The sequence below is a fragment of the Phoenix dactylifera genome, unplaced genomic scaffold (genome assembly GCF_009389715.1).
Source record: "Phoenix dactylifera cultivar Barhee BC4 unplaced genomic scaffold, palm_55x_up_171113_PBpolish2nd_filt_p 002076F, whole genome shotgun sequence".
Lineage (NCBI taxonomy): Eukaryota > Viridiplantae > Streptophyta > Magnoliopsida > Arecales > Arecaceae > Phoenix > Phoenix dactylifera.
Genome location: NW_024069350.1, coordinates 8,704 through 29,594, shown reverse-complemented (window position 1 = coordinate 29,594; position 20,891 = coordinate 8,704). Strand labels below are relative to the sequence as shown.

The window sequence follows — 20,891 nt, the reverse complement described above, 5'->3', positions numbered from 1 at the left end:
CAGTGTAATAGATCGAGAGAGAATCCTGATGGACGAATAGTGCTATGACCCACACAAAAAAAAAACTCTCTTTTGCTTCCCCCCCCCCCCTTTCTCTTCGGATCCATTCGAGTCGGATCGGATCCGTTCGATAAACCTAGAACTGACCCAAAAAATGATTCGGATCCAATTTTAGGATCGACCCGGACCCACGGGTCCTAAAATTCGGGTCGGGTCGGGTCTCGGGTCGACCCGACCCATTTGCAGCCTTAATGCCAAATAAAGATTTAGCATATCTACATTTTTCAAAAAAAATCTAGATAAAATTAAGATACAAGTTAGCATAAATCACAATCATAAGTAATATAACTAGGGTCAAACTTGGATATGCAAGCCAATTTTTTGAAAAATCATGCACACCAAGTGGTCATGCACGTCAGCAATCACAACTTTTCGTTTCTATGGGCTCGATTCTTCAAGCACCCATCTTGATGCAATCACAATCTCTTGTTTTTATGGGCTCCGTTCTTCAATCACAAACAATATAACTTAGGACAAACCTGGATATGCAAGCCAATTTCGTGAGAAATTATACCTTACACTGCATGCACCAAGTGGTCGTGCATGCCAGCAATTATAATTAACCTCTTGTTTCTATGGGCTCCGTTCTTCAAGTACTCATCTCGATGCATCACTATATAAACAGACAGCTCTGATTATGGTAGGTGGTGCATGCCCCCTAGAATATAATTTCTTCAGTTTGTTAGGTTGGCTGCGTATTGGTTGCAGCTTTTTTTTTTTCGGTAACCGGATTCGGATTTCGGGTCAGATTCCAAAACCCGAAATCCGAAATCCGAAACCCGAATCCAAAACTTGATCTTCCTCCCGATAGAAAGGAGGAGAAGGGGCCAAAACCGGCGACCCTTCTCGCCCAAACGGTGGCGGTGGCCACCGAAATCTTTTGGACAACAGCCAGCCTCCTTGTCCCCTCCCTGCCGACCACCGCTTTTCCGGCGATCAAGGGGAGAACCGCCGATAAACGATGGTCCTTTTTCATGGCCGTCAGGAAGAAGCCCTCTCCCTTTTTTTCGGCATGGTGGTGCGGCCAGTTGGAGACTCACGGCCGCGCTTGGCCAGTGGCCACATTTCGGCCACCAGGAGAAGAGGCCACGGTGCCTCACCGCTGCAAGCTGGCGGCGGCCGTTGCCCTCTCTCCCCTTTTCCCCTCCGCCCGCGTCGGCCATGGCAGCCATGGTGGGTCGCAACGGCAAGCCGGACGTCAGTGCCAGCTCGCCAGGGCGACAGGCCGCAGCAGCGGCCATGGCTGCCTCCTCTGTTTTTCAAACATGAGCAACAGGGTTCCGAAAGAAGCATAGTCCCCCTAGACTTGCTCTGATTATGGTAGGCCAGGAATCCCAGCTCTGATAAGTAAGTCCTGCAACCCCTAAATCAAAACCCAGGAATCCCAACTGTAAACGATGAGAGACCTCGTAACTAGGCCACCTGTCCAACTGGTCGCATGGAAGTCGGCGGATGTCGTCCTTCCTTTCCAACTGGTTGCATGGAAGTCGGAGGATGTCGCCGCTTTTGCACTGCTTCAATGTAATCCGTCTGCCTCGTCAGCGGATCCGCACGGCGCCGCCGCTCTCCACGTGGCACCGTCCAATGGGAATCAACTAGGAGCTTCGACGAGCCTAACTAACTACCCCCCTTCCCGCTTCCTTCGTTTCGTTCCCTTGAAAGGACTCTGTTTCCATAAAACGGCCTCCCCAGATTTTTTGAAACAGAGCTCCTTTTCCTCCCCTTCGGCTCTTCTCTCCTTCCTTTGTTTCCTTTTCGTTTACAATCCTTTGGAGAGCGAGTTGATTAACCTAAAGAAGGTTGTTTTTTTTTCTCCCCGTTTCCTGTCGTTTCAATTCTAAACTTATCTCATCTCATCAGATATTCTTTTCATGTTTGTTTTTGTTAGACCCTGGATTGGGTTGTAGATAACTTAGATGCGAAGATTGGATTGTTGTCATCGGGAGTAGCTTCAGTATTTGCTTAGGTTATTCTTGTATCTGCTTTTATTTATTTTATAATCTAATTTCATCTCATTAAATTGTTCTTGTGGTTGAAACTCTTGGGTGGATAGCTTGGAATCTGTAGTTTTTTTTGTTTAAAACATCTCATATGCATGGGATGTACCTTAATCGGATTGAAAACTGTGATGGATTTTACCATTGGTACTGTTGGCAATAGTGCTTAAAAAAATAATTTTTTTATATAAAGGTTTTTCTTTTCTCTGCGTTTTTTTTAATCTCATTACATTAGATTGAATACTTTAGGATTTGTTGGTTTATGTAGGTTGGAATGTGGATATAGTCTGATGTTATTCGTTTTTGCTCCCAAATATATTATTCATTAATTTTGTAGGAGATGATGGATGAAGCTGTTGGGTTAGAAGGAAGTGTTGAATGGGCTGAGCAAGAGGGGAGCTTTAATAGTTGGCTCGATAAGGTGCTTGCTTCTGATGGGATTGAGAGTCCTCGCATGGTTGAGGAAGAGAATAGACCTCGAGATAGGCCCAAAGAGCCAGACTCAAATTCCAAGAGGCAGAAGGTCAGTTCTTTTTTCTAAACTTGTATAAGAAATGTTCTTTTTTATCCGGCCATCAAGAACTTACCAAAGATAACAATAATAGGTATAAGTCAAAAAATAACTTGCATTAAAAAGGCAATGTACTGGTGAGAACTTTCTCAGATGTGCTAATGAGGAGATATATTCTAGCTACTCTGGATATTCTATCCTTATTTTGAAAATAACCAATGTTTTCATCATAATATACTTGTTTTAACTGCAAAATGTATATTTAATGAAATATAACTCATTATAGCCAAGGTTAAGATCCATTACCATCATTGAATTGTGAATCATGTGAAAATAATTAATACCTCCATCTTTTGGTATTTCCATGGCTCTAGCAAGTACCTAGTTGTCCTTGTATCAATGAGGTTTTTATGCGCTAACGGTAAATAATTTAAATTAGATTCATTTAGGGAATGTGTGTTGTCCCTAAGTTGTGTTTAGATCTCTATATGAAATTTTTTTAAGTGTTATATTGCCTACATTAGCAAGACAGAGATTAGGAAGTAAATTTGGTTAGGCTAAAGCAAGTCAATTTAGTTATGTTGATTTAGAGTGGAACAGATCAATATTGATAGTAATCATGGGCCTGAAACTGTTGATCATTTGTTCTCTCAATACTCCTTTTCAACGTTTTAGAAGACAGTTTGCTCTTTGTTAGGTGTGCTCCTCCCTCAATACTCTTTTGAATTTCTTTGTCTTGACTGGAGGCATAGAAATTTCTCTAAGCCTACTTAGTCTATCATTCTTATGTTGACTGCGGCCATAGCTTGGTCATGTTGACTGCGGCCATAGCTTGGTCATGTGGTAGCTATAGCTTCAAGATGTCTCCATCTATTTAATGATTGGTCATCCCTATGTAATTACAAAAGTAAAAGAGCTTCCACCTGCACTTTCAGAAGACTAAATTTTCATTGAAGTGGATTTCTGGCTTCCATTACCCAAAGATGTCTCATGTTTTTATTTACCTTCAGAGTTGGCTTTATTATGGACTGGTTTCAGCATCCTGGTTGTTCTTCGTCGACAGACTTCAACAACTTTTATTGGCAGATTCACCTCATTGCTGCATCTCTTGTTTTATTATCTCTTCTCTCTAATGATTAATCTGTTAGAATTGGAACCTGTTCAGTTCTTTTTTTTCACTCTGTTATCAAAGCTGACCCTTTTATTATCTTTTTAAATAAAATTTTGGGTGGCTAATCCTCCCTTCATCTCAAAAAAGAAAGAAAAAAAAGAGAACAAAGGTATAATCTAGTAGTGTGTTTGCACATATTTAGGTAGTTTGGTTTGAAGTTTATCGTGAGGTTACATTAACAGGTTCCAGTTTGAGATCGAAGGAGGTATAGTGATGTTTTAATAGATAATTACTTGAATTACAAGAGTTGCAAGTGGCATTTGAACTAGATTAACCCTGAAGCAATTGACTACATGAAATCGAGTTCGCTTTCCTTCTAATGTCCCTATGGTTATTTTTTGTTAGAAACTAATATTTTTTACAAAGCTAATTTTTTATGGAGTTCTAAATGTATCTTATCTTTTCTATTTGGCGATATTTTCTTACTGGTTTATTTATTTTTAATCTATGCAGATAGGTCCATGCACTGACAAGACAGAGGAACCCGGTCCTCTGGGTTTGATTTTACGCATAACTCCATCTTTCTTGGATCTCATTGATAGGAAGCTATCTCAAAAGAAGACCACTCCTCTTAATGGACCAACTTCGGGTACTAATATAGAAAAACAACAGACCAGAAATGATGAATTTAACATCCAACCCACATTAATGAAATGGAAGGCTTCAAATTTTCCTGCAACAAAACTCAAGATCGGCTGTTGGGAGGTAATCTTACGTCTTGACTTGATAGAACAATTTAGAAAAAGCAAATGCTCAAAACCAAATGCTCTAATTAGTTTTTCTTCTTAGCATCTAACAATTTTTTTTTAAACTATGTTTCATAATTTTAGAGGAAGTCAAGAAATGAAGGTGATATTGTAGCTAAGTTTTACTATGCTAGGCGAAAACTTGTTTGGGAGATACAAGAAGAAAGATTGAAAAAAAAGATTGAGATCCAATGGACCGATATCTCAGCAACCAGAGCACGATTCATACAGGATCAACCAGACATTCTGGAAGTTGAGGTTAGATGTTTTCCTTAGACGTATATTCTCATTTTATTGATTACTTTTGCTACTTTTTCTTTTTCCATAGACTACTTTTATTGTCTTAGACATGTTTTGAACTAATTCTTGGCTTTGGATGGTTTTTTGAAGTTTCTTAATGATTTCATTCTTTTAATAACAAAATTTGGAATATTTGTTTGGGTTTGATAACTAAGATATTTGGTACCTAGTGCAGTTAAGGCAGCAGCCCATGTTCTTTAAAGAGGTAAATCCACAGCCAAGAAAGCATACTAATTGGGAAGCTTGTTCTGATTTTACCAGTGGGAATGCAACCACATGCAGGTACATAAAAATTACATTTACATCACTTTCTTGGAGCTCTGTCATTTTGCTAAGCCTTTCAATGGATTTTACACCTTCAAATATTTCCATATTTGTTGAAATATACTTCTTTTTTTTTTTAGAGAGAGAGAGAGGAATGTATTTTTTTATTGATGAAGTAGATAAATCCTTCGATTCAGATCTCCAGTCCTTCAATGTTTAGTCCATGTTAAACTACATCTATAGGAGCTTCTGAAATTATCAAGAACAAACAAAAACAGAATAATATCTTCTTTAGTAAAGTTCATGTAATATTCTCATAGCTTGTTTCTTATTTTTATTTCCTTCAGGAGGCACTATCTTGAGTTTGCAGAAGGAACTTTGGAGAAACATTATGAAAGGCTTTTACATTCTGATCATCGGCTACTTACGTTGAGTCAGAAAGTTTTTGCAAGCCATGATTCTCAGTTTTTTGAAACCGTTAATAGCGACATGCAAGATATGTGCATGCTCCAACCAAAATTTCCACCTATTTCAAATCAACCATCCAGCAACTGGTGTCCACCTCATCTGAATCATATTGACAATCAAGGGAGTGCTCCTACTCACATGTGGACCTTTGAATCTCATGATCCAGCAGTTGGTGCCAACCATCCACTTTCACTGCTGACACCAACACCCAGAGTTATACAAATGAATTCGCCAAGTTCAGGTAATTTGTCTTAATTTAACCCGGAGTTAATCTAGTGAGATGAGGATGCTAATTGTTTCTTTCTTTTCCTTTTCAAGTCATGGAGTGCCTACCAACTATGAATCAAGGTGCAAGTTCTTTGAATCCAATGACATCCTACTTGGGTAAATCATTTCTTCATTAGTCTTTCATTTCATTATGTGATATTCTACTACCATGAGCTCTTGCTAAGAATTTTTTTTCCCTTTCTTTCTTTCTTCAATGTAGCAGACAACTTTGCACTTAACAATGGCAACTCTGCAACAGATTCTACCCTGAACAGAATGACTCAGCTTTGCAATCAAGACATTCAAAGTTTGAGAAGGGTCGATGACATAAGCGAGCGACAAATCCAACAACTACCCTGGGACACCTGCGCGACTCCAGCTCCTAATTTTCTTCCTCGGCGAGTCCCTGCTAATACCTTATTAACTCATACAGCTGAAACAGAAAATTTCCATGTCCCGAGACAAGGTCAATCACTCGAGGAGCATTTAATGAGCGAGTCAGATGATCTGGATGCATTTGCTGCTGATGACTCTAGGCTTCTTTCTTCAGTAAAATCTATTGGGTCAGTCATTTACTAAGAAGCACCACCAGATTCACAACCGCAATCCTCAAATGAACTGGATGATGGTAACCAAAACACCGATGGCACAAAGTCTCCATTGGAATCAAGGGACTCCAAGCAGTTAATCCATTCTATGACTAATTCCCATGGCACCTACAATTAATCATCAAACCTTCATTAGGCTTGGCCAAGAAAAGAGTTCTCATGGCAGAATCCAGTAGTCTTCATCATCAACTTGCTGAACTGTTTCCTGGTTTGTTTCAATTTCTTCTGCGTTTGTTTTTGTCGCAACAGAACATTCAGACTGCCGTTAGTACTGTGCCAGTAGAAGCACCAAACAGGTTATTCTACTGATGCGTTTCTATTTCCTGGTTGTTTTCTCTTGCATGGTTATACTCTCTCTCTCTCTCTGTGTGCGCGTGTGCAAATCAACTGACTGCTTGGAAAGAGAGTTCGGCTGAATGGACTGGATCTGGATATTTGCTTCGAATGACAAGAAAGTATTTATTTTGAATTATGATGCCGTTCGACATGATTTAGTTCTCACTATTGGAAGCATCATCATATAGAACTATAGCAGAGTGCTTGAGCTTTTGAATATGAGCTTTTGCTATTGGCTTTTAATTTGATCGATATCTGAAAGACAGTTGTTATAAAAGGATTTTACCTTCTTGACACTAAAATGACATCACAGTACTGACTAAACTTTATCTTGACTGATCTGTATGAAGAATGAAGATTAGCCATGGCAGCGAGCAAGCATAGTCTCCCAAACATTGAAAAATGCCTTGGTTCTCACTTCTCAGTGCTATGAAACTGGTTGTTTAGATGCATGGAAATAGGAGATTGTGTGATGAATATTGTAAGAACGAAATGGATTCAAAAGACGGCGATGAGTACCCCAAGTTTGCAGAACTGAAAAACTTCCAAGCTCTATTTCTATCTGATTTCACTGAGACCATTCATCGAAATGTGTACTTGGTGGGAAGGGTAGCTCCTCATTCCATTTTTTCATTTAGGCCTATCAAATTATAATGTCAATATCATTCTTTTTTTAACCTCTGGGCGGACAAGTAGGAACAATGCTTGCATTACTTATAATATTTTAAAGGGTCGGCAATTGAATAATACATCATTACAGTATGATGAACTTGGCCGGTATCTTTGAATTTGTATCTTTGAAGTGGTTTGTGCAGCATAGCAAATCTGATATCCAAGTTGTGTCAAACACTCTTGGCCCGGCCGCGGCGGCGGCGGGGGCCCTAATCTGGTCCAACCCGATTTCTTGTTTGGGTTTTAATGTTGGACTTAGATCCAACCCAACAGAAGATTAGATTGGATTAGGTCAGATCCATGACTAAAATTTTTGACCCAACGGATCGTTCAGATTGGGTACAGCTTTATGTGTACTAGCAAGGTTGGTTTACAGCTTTATGTGTACTAGCTTTCTTTTGGTTACCACATTTATTCTTTCCCTTTTTGTTTCCTAAATTATTGTCATCTCCTAATTGATTGCTGTGGTTTTTTTCCCAACGTTTTTGCTATGACTGGTGTTTCTGCATCAAACCCCAGAAGCTGGATGACACCTGGTTATCAATTTTTTGATAATACTTGGTCATGGATACACTTGCTAAAACTTTTTGATCAAGATGATGGATATGGATTTAACCTTTATATTACAATTTTCAACTATATCTTCTCACCTGGGCTTTTAATATTGGTCCTGATGTTTCATGAAGTAATTGTTTTATGCACTTCTTTTGAAAGAAAATGTGTTATTATGTCAGAATGCTGGGGCTTATAAGTTTCCATGTTTTATCCCCATGAGAATGGTGACTTGAATAAATACTTAACTTCTATAGTGAAGGTTCAATATAATTCAGTTCAATTGGAAAACAAGCAAATCTAGGCAAACCACATGTCCACATTTTGTCCTTAACATTATACCTGGTTGCATGTGGTTAGTGTTCTTTTTTCCCTTCTCTGCCCTGTGCAAGAATTCATCTTACGGCACACACTAAGAGATAAAATTTAGCTGTACATGCCTTGTGTGCTTGACTGATAACGTATTAGGACTAATCAATGGTATTCAGTTGGCTGATGTTTGTTTTCTAATTCTACTATTCATACACAACATATCTTAACAAGATCATTATTTTCTGTTTGCAGGCAAAATTATATGTCTCTCTGGGCCTCCTGGAGTTGGTAAAACCAGCATTGGTCGTTCAATGGCACGAGCATTGAATAGAAGGTTTTATAGATTTTCTGTAGGAGGCTTGGCTGATGTAGCTGAAATTAAGGTACAGCGACTAAGTCATTTTGATGTCTACATCTCGGAATCAATATTGATGCTTTAGCTTATAAACAGTGTGGGGTTTTGCCTATCTGAAACTCATTTGTGATCATTATAACCTTTATCCAGGGTCATAGGCGCACCTATGTTGGTGCAATGCCAGGAAAGATGGTGCAATGCCTGAAAAATGTGGGAACAGCTAATCCTCTAGTTCTCATAGATGAGATTGACAAGGTATTAATATGCTTTACATAACCTGTTGTAATTTAGTGATGATTTTGATGCATCAATTTTTGCACTAGTTCGAGTTTACGGGATTAAGCTTCCTCATGATCTTGTGAATTGTGATGACATTTGATGTTTCCAACTTTTCTGGTGATTTATCATGTGATAGTTGGGGAAGGGACATGCTGGTGATCCAGCAAGTGCTTTGTTAGAGCTTCTAGACCCCGAGCAAAATGCGAACTTTCTTGACCATTTTCTTGATGTTCCTATTGACTTATCCAAGGTGAGCCACTGCTGCTGTGAAGAATTCTTGGACTTCACTATTTTAAATTTTCATGTTTATTGGGTCCAAGTATTGATGGTATGTTGATTATATATTTCATATCAATCTAATACCTGTGAGTGGAGTGCAGAAGCTTGTTACATGAGCATGTGATTTATTTGAAGCAAGACTTTGGCAAATCTTACATGGTTGAAGGGACAAATATAATTATGCATCTCATGAACATGTGCTTGAACACTACGGCCCATGTCCGATCCACATAAATGTTTACATAAAATTGCTCACATTGGACAATGAAATGGATGGGAGTCACAAGAGATATATATCATGAAAATGATGGCATTATTTTTTAAACTAGCTAGTCAATATATATCCATCTTTAATATATCTATAAAGCATGTTATTGTGCAAAAGAGTAAAAAGGTTAGAGCAAACTAACTAGATGCTAGCAATATGATGGAGATAATTTTTGAAAATCATAACGGAACAAACTCTCCCTGATGAGCACTGTTTTTTAACCACTGTTATTTTGGGCATAGATTTTCCAGCAGTCCAATCTTAGTAAATGGAGATAGTTTGAGTAATGTCCTATGTGGCTACAAAGGGATCTAGAACTTCTAAAAGATCATTGTTCAAAATTTAGATTTGTACCTTTTTCCTTGGGAGCCTCCATATAGGCTTACACTCTTTAGTCTATGCATTTCCAGTTTTTGAGGTATTATGGACAAAATATTGTATGTTGGTTATAAAATAGCGGTCTGATATGTTGGTTATTCTCAAGGTCCGCCGTACCGGTACCGGTCGGCGTACCGGTGGCCGGCCGGACCGGTACGGTACCGGTCCGGTCCGGTCCGTACCGGCCGGTACCGGTGGTTTCAAAAACCACAGCGCGCGGCGCTGTGGTTCTAAAAAAAAAAAAAAAATCGTACCGGTGCGAACCGGCCGGTTCGCACCGGTACGAGGCCCGTACCGGCCGGTACGGGCTCCGAACCGGCCGGTACGGGCTCCGAACCGGCCGGTACGGGCCCGACCGGCCGGTACGGGCCCGACCGGCCGGTACGGGCCCGACCGGCCGGTACGCACCCGTACCGGCCGGTTCGGATAAAAAACCGGGAAATACCGGTTTTTTATCCGTTCCGGTACCGGTCTAGGACCGGACCGGTACGTACCGGCCCGTACCGGCCGGTACGGGCCGGTACGGCATTCCATGGTTATTCTTCTGGTGATAGTCTTGTATAGTTGTATTACTAATCCAAATATTGGTGTCTTCTGGCATTTTTATACCCCCCAAATGTTTGAATTGTATCATCGAGGCTGATTAGCAATAGGATTTTTATTGTATTATGCTATAGTACATTTGTAAGTGATGTTTTATAGCGGCATGTAATCCCAATCTGAACATGCACGAGTGCTTTTTTTCCTAGCTTCTTAATTTAGATAAATATGAACATGCTCATTACTTTATTCCATCAGTGCAAATTTTTGGTTGTCATATTTGACATTCACCTTTTCAATTGTCATGCTTATCTTGTTCTGTTCGGATGCAAATTCTAGCTTACAGGTTCACTAAGCAGTTTGTTTCTTGAATTTTGACATTGTTTATAGAGCAAATGAGAATGCAAAGATGGGTGTTCTGATTCTATTTAAACAGAAAGCATGCTTGACATGTGCTTTTTCTGTAATCACATTTCAGTATAACCTAATAGATTTCTTGTAAAGATCACTTATATCTATCATATGAAAATAGTAGAGAATGATGCTTTGGGAAAGAAACGGACCATGCTCTTCTTGATGATAGTTCTGTGTTCATGACCTATGTGGTTCAGAATATAGACCCTTTTTTCTTTTTATTTTTAAGTTGCTCTAGACCCCCCCCTCCGCCACACACACACACACACACACACACACACACACACACCAAAAAAAAAAAGGAAAAAAAAATCACCTACCTGTCTGCTTAGTTTCATCAAATTCATGAAATAGTAGTATGGTATGGAAACCAACTTACATATGAGTTGGGCCTAGTGGAATGATATCTAGAATTCATACAGATCTTTCAAAATAAAAATTGATGACACAACTTATAGAATCGGTTGTCATACAGGCTGTTATGTCTTGGACCTCACATGTTATCTTTCAGCAATTTGAAGTACTAATAAATCTTTCAGAGAGAAAAGATGCACATTCTGAATCAGAATATATATAATTTTAAATAACATAGAGATATTAAATAATGAACAGTGTGAAATTGGAATCTGTATATTATTAAACAGGCAGTGATTTTATAGATGTGAAAACTATTTCACAAATGATAATCCCGAGTTCTTGACCTGTGTGGTCAGGAATGTAACTTTTTTTTGGAAATAAGAACTGTACTGGATGCCAAAGAAAAACCCATTGTTGTTTGAAGATAAAAGTTCTGTTTAAGAAGAGTCATACTTATTGGAACAAAGGATGTCTCCCATTTTAAAGGTATGAGTCTTCTTTGCTAGAAGGACTTTAATTTTCTAAAATAGGGTTGTTGACCACAAAGTTGAGCTTGGCACCATGATCGGTAAAATACGCTTCGCATCTATACCATTCATTGTCCAATTTTTACTTTTTTTTTTTTTTTGCAACAGGCAGTTATTTCTTACTGGAACATTTATTAGTTCTTTGAAGTGTTGAAACCTACCCCACAAGATCTGAGCATTAGCTAGCTCATATGATGATCAAATATTTATAATAATTAAACAAATTCTGTCCTCAATTTCTATTCTGGGTAATTTGGATGCTTATACTGAATGATGCTCTTTCAGCGTTTCTATGACGTGTAACACTAGAAAAAGGACTTACAAAGGGGAAAAGAGCTTTTTTTTTTATATTCAAAAACAATCTGCAAGGTAATATTAGATGCCATTGCCACTGTACCATCTAATGTGTAGTCTTCCATAGCTTGAAAGTCATAAGGGAGGGAAAAAAATTCAATGACATGAATCAGTGGAATTTAACAGAATAGCAAGTAGGATTTCTTTTTTGGAAAGTAGGAATTCTTTTTGGAAAGGTCTTTGATTTTTTTATCTTCTAAAATAGAATTAAATTTTCAATCACATAGGTCAGTAGATGCTTGAAATACTTTGAGATCCGATTAGTTTGGTAGATTTGAATTTCTTGTAAAAGATGTCCTGTTCCTTCTCACACCGAAAATTTTAGGTCTGTTTTAAGTCTCCACCTACCCATGACTGCCATCAATGACTACAAGTCCTTTTAGTTACTCCTACTATGCCATCCAGCCCACCAACCCTTTTTTCCCTACCACCTCCCTCCACCTTTTAGCTGGAGAGCTTTCGTGGGGATAGGAGGGGGTGGGGTGGAACAGCAGCCAAAGAGAGTGAGGGGAGTAAATGGCCGTGACTTACAGCAACTGTTGGTAGGAGGTGCCATGGTGGTGTTTGAAGGTTGTGAACAAGTTGGGCAGATTGTGGTAGGATGCATGATCTGGATAAGAGAGAATCTGAAAAAAGATTTTTTTTTCTTTTTTTTAAAATAACAATTTTATACTAGCAGAAACATATAATTGACAATTCGTATGGAATTTATGCTACATAAATTTGTGGCGAGAAGCCTAATCAGTTTATATAAATATAAACATAAATATAAGAGAGAGAGAGAGAGAGAGAGTTGAAATAGACATTATGCATGTAAGGCATTTATAAGTTCAAAGCTTTTGAACTTTTGCAAATGGCACAGATCTATATGTCGGTGAGACAATAAGTATCTTTCGTACCCCTATGGTGCTTATATATATATATATATGTCGTATTGTGCTGATGCTTGGACCAGTGTGAAAAGATATGTTACTGCAATGCAGAATGAGATATACCATCTAGATTACTGATTATTTTTCAGCAGTCAAGTAAGAACTTTGGCTCTACCATGTAGCATCTTTACTCACAGTGTGCGCTTTGCACACATTATTTGTAATGACCACATATTGAATATGTATTAAAATATTAAAGAAATCCATTCCATATGCCAATGCGCACTAGTATTTACTAGACTGACCGTGGGTCAAATAGAACTACCATCTGGTGAATAAAATCATCCATGTGTTCCGGCAGTGGACTTGTATAAGATCTACTGTATAGCATGTATATGATACATCTAAGCCATAACATATATGGTTGTCCCTACTGCCAACATCCAGGAACAGAAATTTAAATTGCAATTTGTTCATCACCTCTAAAAGCATGGGTATCTAAATTCAATTGGTTAGAGATTTTTCACCCTAACATTAGACTCAAGCCAAATGCTACTTTGATTACTAATTTACTATCCATGTTGTGATAATTTGATACATAATTAACATCGAAAATCATTTGATTTACTTACTTTAAGTGCTTATGCTATTGATGATCTATTTGAGTTTCAACTTCAATGTCTCATCACGTGCTTTCCACAAGGGTGTATGTGTGTTGCATTTGGCATGGGAGTATCACGGGCACATGCACGTGCACACATGCATACCCATGCATACATGAAAATCTAATTGTCATTTCAGTTATTTCCAGAATATCTTCTGTCACTTCTCTCCATGTCCTAATGTTGCAATTTTATTTGCATTCAGATATCTTAGCTAAGTTTAGTTGTGAATGTATTTACAGAATTACTCTTCCATTAGAATATCTTCTGACACCATTTTGCTTATTAATTTAGGTTCTGTTTGTTTGCACAGCAAACGTAGTTGAGATGATACCAAACCCTCTTTTGGACAGAATGGAGGTCATTGCTCTTGCTGGTTATATCACTGATGAAAAGATGCATATTGCAAGGGACTATTTGGAAAAGACTACTCGTGAAGCTTGTGGTATCAAATCTGAACAAGTATGATTAATACTGCACTCGTATTGTTAACTATATGTCCCCCTGAAAAGTTGCTGGAAGTGGTCCGTTTTCTTTCAATTTATCTGAAATTGGCATATTGTATTTGATATCATGTCAAGAAATATCCCACTCAAAACAGATTATATATATGTTTTTTGTGTGCATGATAAAAAGAGAAATCTGTGCCTTTGGTTATGCCTATTTTTTTCAAGTTTGCCATTAGATTTTCTAACCAAATCTCATCAAAAACATTCTTTTATAATTGTAGAATATTGTAATTCATGAGAACAAGCAGCCTCTTTGATTCCATGAAAATCCCATCCTCCCAAAGAATCATAATATGTTTTCCATCTCACATTCCATTACAGTCAAAATAAGATTAGAGACTGAACTTGTTCCGATCTTCTCCATATATGAAGGAGGAGCAGAGCTGTCAAAAGACTAGAAAAACAAAATGCTTGTTCTAAAATGGTTAGTCAGTCTGATTTCGGTTTTCGTATCAAGGACTTCTCTCTCTACCCCTCCCCTCCGCCCTCCTGTCCTCCTGCCCCCCTCCTCTCCCCCTGCCCCCCTCCAATCATCTTCACCAGTCCAATCTCTCCTTCTCTATTCTTAAGAAACCTTTTCTATTAGAACACCCTTTTCACTTAATTTTCATGAATAAAGAGAAAATGATAGATACTTTGACCTCTCCATCTCTTTCCTAGATCTTATGGTCTTATGTTTCACATATGAAATATCTCATTATATCTCTCATCAGAGCATAGAAAGAGAATTGCATGAGAATATGGAAGGTATAGTTAGGAAAGTTTTTATTTCTCATGACTGTTTGGATTTTAGATTTTACTGATTTTTTCTATTTTAAATTGATAAATAGAATTTATATTATCATTCAACACATTTCTTTCTTTTTTTATTATTTTTATACTGGGCATGCATCGCATGTTCCTGTAGACAAGTGTTTGTGAGTGTCTGTGTATTGGAAGATCATTGTCAGAGAGAGTAGAGCTACATTCTTCATGGTAGGATCAAGGCTTTCAATTTTGCTGGTGCAAAATATTTGATGGAACAAAGAAAGTTTATCATTCTATTGATAATGCTGCAAGGTTTTGATATGTTTGTGTTACTGTCATAGCATTGCATTACTTGATTTGATATACTCAATTTTCTTTTTCCAACCTGTTAGCTACTGAATGGACCTGTTCAAGCTTTCAATGGTTCTGAAGTCATAACAATGATTCTAAATGAATGATTCCATAGCCTAGGAGTGGTGCACTCCAGCTCCCACTAACCCCCACCCCAAACACCCCCTCCCCCCCCCCCCCCCCCCCCCCCCCCCCCCCCCCCCCCTTCTCTTCCTTCTGAGGGGAAAGAAGAAAACCTTTAAAAGAAAGAGAACATTCTCATTCTTCTTTTGTTTCTGGTCATATAATTTACTCTCTTCGAGACACATCATCTGCATAAGCAATATTTTTTTCAACTCATAAATGGATTCTGATCATTGCAATAGATACTAGGGATCAGGATTTCATCACGATTTATCGAAATATATTTTTAAATAAAATATTCTAGATTAGTAAATCTCCTGAGATGTTATCTGCTACATGGTTAGAGAATTATAGCAGTTTGACAGATCAATTACAATATGAGACAGATAAACACTACGAGCATATCAGTGCCTTTGAATTATCATGAGCTGAAAAATATTGTAGAATTCCTGATTACATGAATTTGTGCCCTGTTGTATTTTCATCTTAGTATTTGATTTGGTGGATTTTTAGCTTTGTACATGCTGACCCCATTTAGATGGGAGAAGATGATTTGGTTATGGTAGAAATCTTGTCCAAGGGAATTATTCACTTGAGAAATTCTTTAAATACCAATTATTTTCTACATATTTAGGATTTCAAATTATTAATCCGTAAACTTTTAAGGATCATTAGCTGATTAATAAAAATAACTCGAGAATAAAAACATAAAAAGTAGTCTATAGCTCCCATGCAAAAATTATTCTATTCATAGTTTTTTGTCTTGGGGTTAAGCAGGTACCTGGTCTTAGGAAAATTAATTTCAGAAGATGCTACAAGGAGTTGGTCCAGTTGGTTGGTAGCACTTGATATGGCCAATGTTCTAACTTGGTTGTGTCGAATGACACACTTCACAGGCCACTCAAAAGATTGTTATTCATGAACTAGAGTACCTTTACGAAAATTAAAAGTTATAACTGTGATTCAATATTAAATCGTTAGCTTTTGCCATCTGGAGATCATGGTGGAAAGCTCAAGCCGTCGCCTTATCTCACCATTTGTCTTTATATATTATATTAGAAAGGCGACTGAACATTGCTTCACTGTAAGGAAGATTAGTGTCTGAATCATTCAGCATGAATGTGCTTTTCTAGGATTAACCTGATGTAATTGGATCATCAGTTAGAACATATATTTAGTAATAGTGAACATGGATTAGTGGTGGCTGAGTGTCTCGTGCTACTGATAGAATGTTTTACAGACATATTTAACCATGTATACATGATCTATGCTATATTGGTTTATATTCTGTTAACATTTCTGATCAATGTATCCAGGTTGAAGTGACTGATGCAGCTCTTCTTGCTCTGATAGAAAATTATTGCCGAGAGGCAGGTGTTCGGAATCTTCAAAAGCAAATTGAGAAGATATACCGCAAGGTTTGTGACACAGTTGTTAGAACTTCAGAAAAGAAGTATCAGTTTTTAAATCTAAATATTCGTAATTTTATTATTTATTTTCAAAGTAATTGTTTTGCTAGCAAATCCCAACCATAACTGTTGAGCATTGGGTTGCCTCTGATGACGAGCCACAATGTTATCGGTATGCTTTCTTCAGAAAAATTAGTAATGACTTTGAACTTCAAACGGCACCGTATACAATCTGAAATGCATCATGAGAACACAAGATGCTTGTTACTAGGTGATATTTTGATTTAGTTCTGGTTTGAATGCGTGCATGAACATAACAAGCTAGTTATGATGTTTTGACCAAAGTGTCTAGCTGGTTGTCCCTATCAATGAAAAACCCAATTGCCTCGATTTTTTGTAACTAGTTTGCATATTGCTTATGCAAGACATTTGGGTATTTGGGTCATCTCACAAATAGGTATACTTGTCGGATGTGCTAGTTGGAGAATTATGGGAAGGATTAAAGAAACAATTAGAAATGTTAAATTATTGACCTGCTAGTTTTGGCTTTCTGAAATTTTTATTTTAACAGGATATTTGAATTGGTGGTTTTTCACTTGTAGCTTTCCAAATTGTTTATGTTTTTCTATTAAACAAATGTTTTCCTTTACAAATTATTGCTTCAATTAATGCATCTTCTGGTGTAGTTGTACTTAATTGAAGTTTATTTTGTCATAGGCTTTACACCCCTTTGAGAGATGTTGGAAGTCAATATTTCTGTAATCAAAAGCTTTTCTGTGAAAGTCTCCCCTTTTAGCAGTGATTAATCTGAATGTTTTCTGGCCATTAAATATGCAGAAGCACTAGTTTCATAAGCATACATGCATTTCTATTACTATCATCTATGAATTCTCAGTCATTCCCTTCATTTGCATTTTTATGACCATTGATGTATATTAGATATTTAAATTTGCATCTTTTCCTATCAATGAAATAAATATTTTGATTTCAGAAAACCTTGAATATTTTTCCTATTCATGACCGATTTTATTCTTATGCTTTAATATAGATAGCTCTGCAACTTGTCCGTCAAGGGGTGACAAATGAGCAATCTCTAAAAGTCAGCCTTCAGCAAGGAGCCAAACAGCTTAGAGAGAAATCTACTGAAGAGCCTACTCAAATTGCAGATGATGGTCCAGGGGGGAAGAAACTGGAGGATGGGAACTCACACGAAAGGGCTACAACAACTACCTTAACAGAATCTGAACAAGCAATTGAAGTCTCGTTACATGAACAGCCTAATGGAACTGCCACAGAAGAATCAGAAGCAACTTCTCATGAGCATCTTGTTGAACAGTTGGAGGCTGACAAAGTGCAGCCAACTCTCTTATCATCAGACGGTATTGCAACAACAGACCAACCCGTTGATTCAAAGGTATTCTGAGAAGCTAAGTGACTAAAACATGCATTTTATTGTAGTGTAAGAATTGGTTTAACATTGACACCTACTAGTGATTTTTCTTACAAGTCCTATGTGTAAACTTTTTTTTTCACATTAGTGGAAGGATCAGTCAGACGATAGAAATTACTTTAATGTAGTATGCATATATGTTAACATATGCATATTTATGCACCGTATATTCATTGTGTCATGTATTAATTGATTGATTTCTCTATTTACAGGTCAATATAAAAACAAGTGATGTAAAGGATGTGAAAGTTGATAATGTGATTGAAAAGGTCATAGTTGATGTCTCAAACCTGGCTGATTTTGTGGGCAAACCAGTATTCCATGCCGAACGTATATATGATCAGACTCCAGTAGGAGTTGTCATGGGTCTTGCTTGGACTGCAATGGGTGGTTCAACATTGTATGTTGAGACCGCCCTAGTGGAGCAAGGAGAAGGGAAAGGTGCACTTCTATTGACGGGTCAGCTCGGAGACGTCATGAAGGAGAGTGCGCAAATAGCTCATACCGTAGCCAGAGCAATATTGCTTCAGAAAGAACCAGACAATCCATTTTTTGCAGACTCCAAGCTCCATTTGCATGTGCCGGCTGGTGCTACCCCCAAGGATGGACCAAGTGCAGGGTGCACCATGATAACCTCAATGTTGTCTCTTGCCATGAAAAAGCATGTTAAAAAAGAACTTGCAATGACTGGTGAAGTAACATTGACAGGACGGATTCTCCCAATTGGTGGGGTATGTTATCTCTGTGACATAATCTTTATTCATCATTGTGACCGACCATAATAATCGAAAGTTCATAGTTTTTTGTTTTCATGATTGTTTTAAGACTTAATGTTTCTTATTCTTGTTTTGGTTTCCAACCACGGGATGTGCGACATACTCTCTGTCTTTCAATTCATCATATTTGTCCATTTGATCTTTATATGCTATATGATTTACCATCCATTGTAGAAATACCTGAATCTAGGAGTTTATATGCATTTTGTCATAGCCTGAATTTTTGAGTTGGAAACTGCAAAGCTTGACATTTTTACTAAATTTGCAAACTTCCTATATTTGATAAAAATCATTCTGAAGTCTTATTTTGAAAAATAACACCAGAAATCACCATTATTTAGTATTATTACTGCTCTGTGACTTCGTTTTTTTCTGTTAGTTTTTAAAAGTTTCATTCCTACCAAACAGGTAAAGGAGAAGATAATTGCTGCAAGAAGAAGTGAGGTGAAGACTATCATATTCCCATCAGCTAACAGAAGAGATTTTGATGAGCTTGCTGCCAATGTGAAGGAAGGCCTTGAAGTTCACTTCGTAGATGATTATAACCAAATATTTGAGCTGGCTTTTGGAAGCAACTCTAAGCCACAAATCTAAGTCTCTGATCCACCTGTATTGGGTCTTCACATGTTATAGTTTTCTTGACGACTGCAAGAAATTCCATGGTAGTTCTTCATGATGCAGCCACCATGGACCAATTCCAAAGAGAGTTAGCCTTTTATTGAGGTCATGGACAATTCCTAACGGGCTTCCTAGAGCATCCATGATTTGAATGCTTGCATGTACTGATGCCTGAAGATTGTTTATTAATTATGTCTTACAACCATTGCGAAAAAAACCATAGCACGGCTGTATTTTTTGTGATCTTTTCTGGAGGTGGATGGTGGTCAAGATATAAATACATTATTTCGGCATTTTTGTTTTCATCAATACTCAAATGTAAACTACTCTCAAAACCTAAATTTTTTATTCATTCAAATGTATGATGATAGCTGATTATTAATTTGATCATGTTTGCTGGATTGGTTTCAACTTTCAACTCCTTGTGTTTTTCTCCTTTGATGGATGTGGCTGGAAAAAAATTTAATTGTTGCCGATATTTGCATTTTAGCAGTCATTTCCTTCCAATTAGGGCATTCATTCTTTAGATACTAAAATTTGTACGAATTGGTACTTCTTTCATCTATTTTATCCATTGTTGGTGATAATCTTGGCATCGATTCTTCTAATTTAATCATGATATTGTAGCAAGGGGTGTTCTACTAGTACTTCTTTATAAATGAAATATGCAAGATGATGACTCAAAATGCAATGCAGCTGCTAGTGATTTTTAGCCTCAAATGATGTCATTTCAAACCTAATTCAATCCATTCTCCCAATGTGATTCACATGCTGACCTCAACTCGCATGATTGATGATATCGCAAAATACCTATCAAAGATTATGAATGAGATATCTCGCCGGCTTCGCCGGTCAACGATCCACCATGACAAGAGGCTATTGGACCATAGTTGCTCTTCAGATTGAAATTGGCAGAAAGCCTCAATAATGGTCATGGGGACCATCACAGTCATTATTCTCCAATCTCGCTAAAGACTTACTAGTACTCTTTTCTTAATGAAATTTCTTCTTTACTTCAAAAATGGAGCTTGTGGTGGAGCCTCTATTGGATGAAATCTATGGAAAGGGATTGTGGGCTCAGCCATATCCAATTCGAGTTCATGTGGGAATCAGAATCCCATGATGCCATCATGGAATCAATCCCTCAGAGCAAAAGAATACCACCAGTTCCTAGCAGTGGAAAAGCCCAGGAATAGGGATGGTAGGACCAGACCCATACCCTCCTTAGACTTCAGCTTTATAGCAGTTTATTCTAAACTCTCCAATGCCAGTGTCTTCTAGTTCTCCTCTTCAATCCACTGCCACTAGTGACTAACATGGGTCCAACCTCCATTCTTTTGTGGGGCCAACTTCCCATAG

General features: G+C 37.8%; 2 protein-coding genes across 8 annotated transcripts; both read left to right on the top strand.

The window, feature by feature from the left end:
* The first annotated feature begins 877 nt into the window (after nucleotides 1-877).
* LOC120109353 lies at nucleotides 878-6,711 on the top strand. 4 transcript variants are annotated; one of them, XM_039123106.1, is made up of 8 exons: nucleotides 878-1,859; nucleotides 2,395-2,580; nucleotides 4,193-4,444; nucleotides 4,570-4,743; nucleotides 4,961-5,067; nucleotides 5,397-5,758; nucleotides 5,836-5,901; nucleotides 6,005-6,711. In XM_039123106.1, exons 1-8 carry the CDS (start codon nucleotides 1,458-1,460, stop codon nucleotides 6,361-6,363), a joined length of 1,908 nt encoding a protein of 635 aa, XP_038979034.1. In that variant the 5' UTR covers nucleotides 878-1,457; the 3' UTR covers nucleotides 6,364-6,711. The 4 variants fall into 4 exon arrangements, with proteins under 4 accessions (XP_038979034.1, XP_038979036.1, XP_038979037.1 ...); XM_039123108.1 differs by having other exon boundaries at nucleotides 6,044-6,529; XM_039123109.1 differs by having other exon boundaries at nucleotides 879-1,407; nucleotides 6,005-6,529.
* On the top strand, nucleotides 6,144-19,950 carry LOC120109354 (lon protease homolog, mitochondrial-like). Of its 4 annotated transcripts, none has more exons than XM_039123110.1 (9): nucleotides 6,144-6,600; nucleotides 8,517-8,647; nucleotides 8,770-8,874; nucleotides 9,035-9,148; nucleotides 13,844-14,011; nucleotides 16,596-16,697; nucleotides 17,737-18,102; nucleotides 18,351-18,869; nucleotides 19,323-19,950. In XM_039123110.1, the coding sequence occupies exons 1-9, from the start codon at nucleotides 6,552-6,554 to the stop codon at nucleotides 19,506-19,508; spliced, it is 1,740 nt and encodes a 579-aa protein (XP_038979038.1). In that variant the 5' UTR covers nucleotides 6,144-6,551; the 3' UTR covers nucleotides 19,509-19,950. The 4 variants fall into 4 exon arrangements, with proteins under 4 accessions (XP_038979038.1, XP_038979039.1, XP_038979042.1 ...); XM_039123114.1 differs by having other exon boundaries at nucleotides 6,361-6,688; XM_039123113.1 differs by lacking the exon at nucleotides 6,144-6,600 and adding an exon at nucleotides 6,883-7,337.
* Nucleotides 19,951-20,891: the final 941 nt, after the last annotated feature.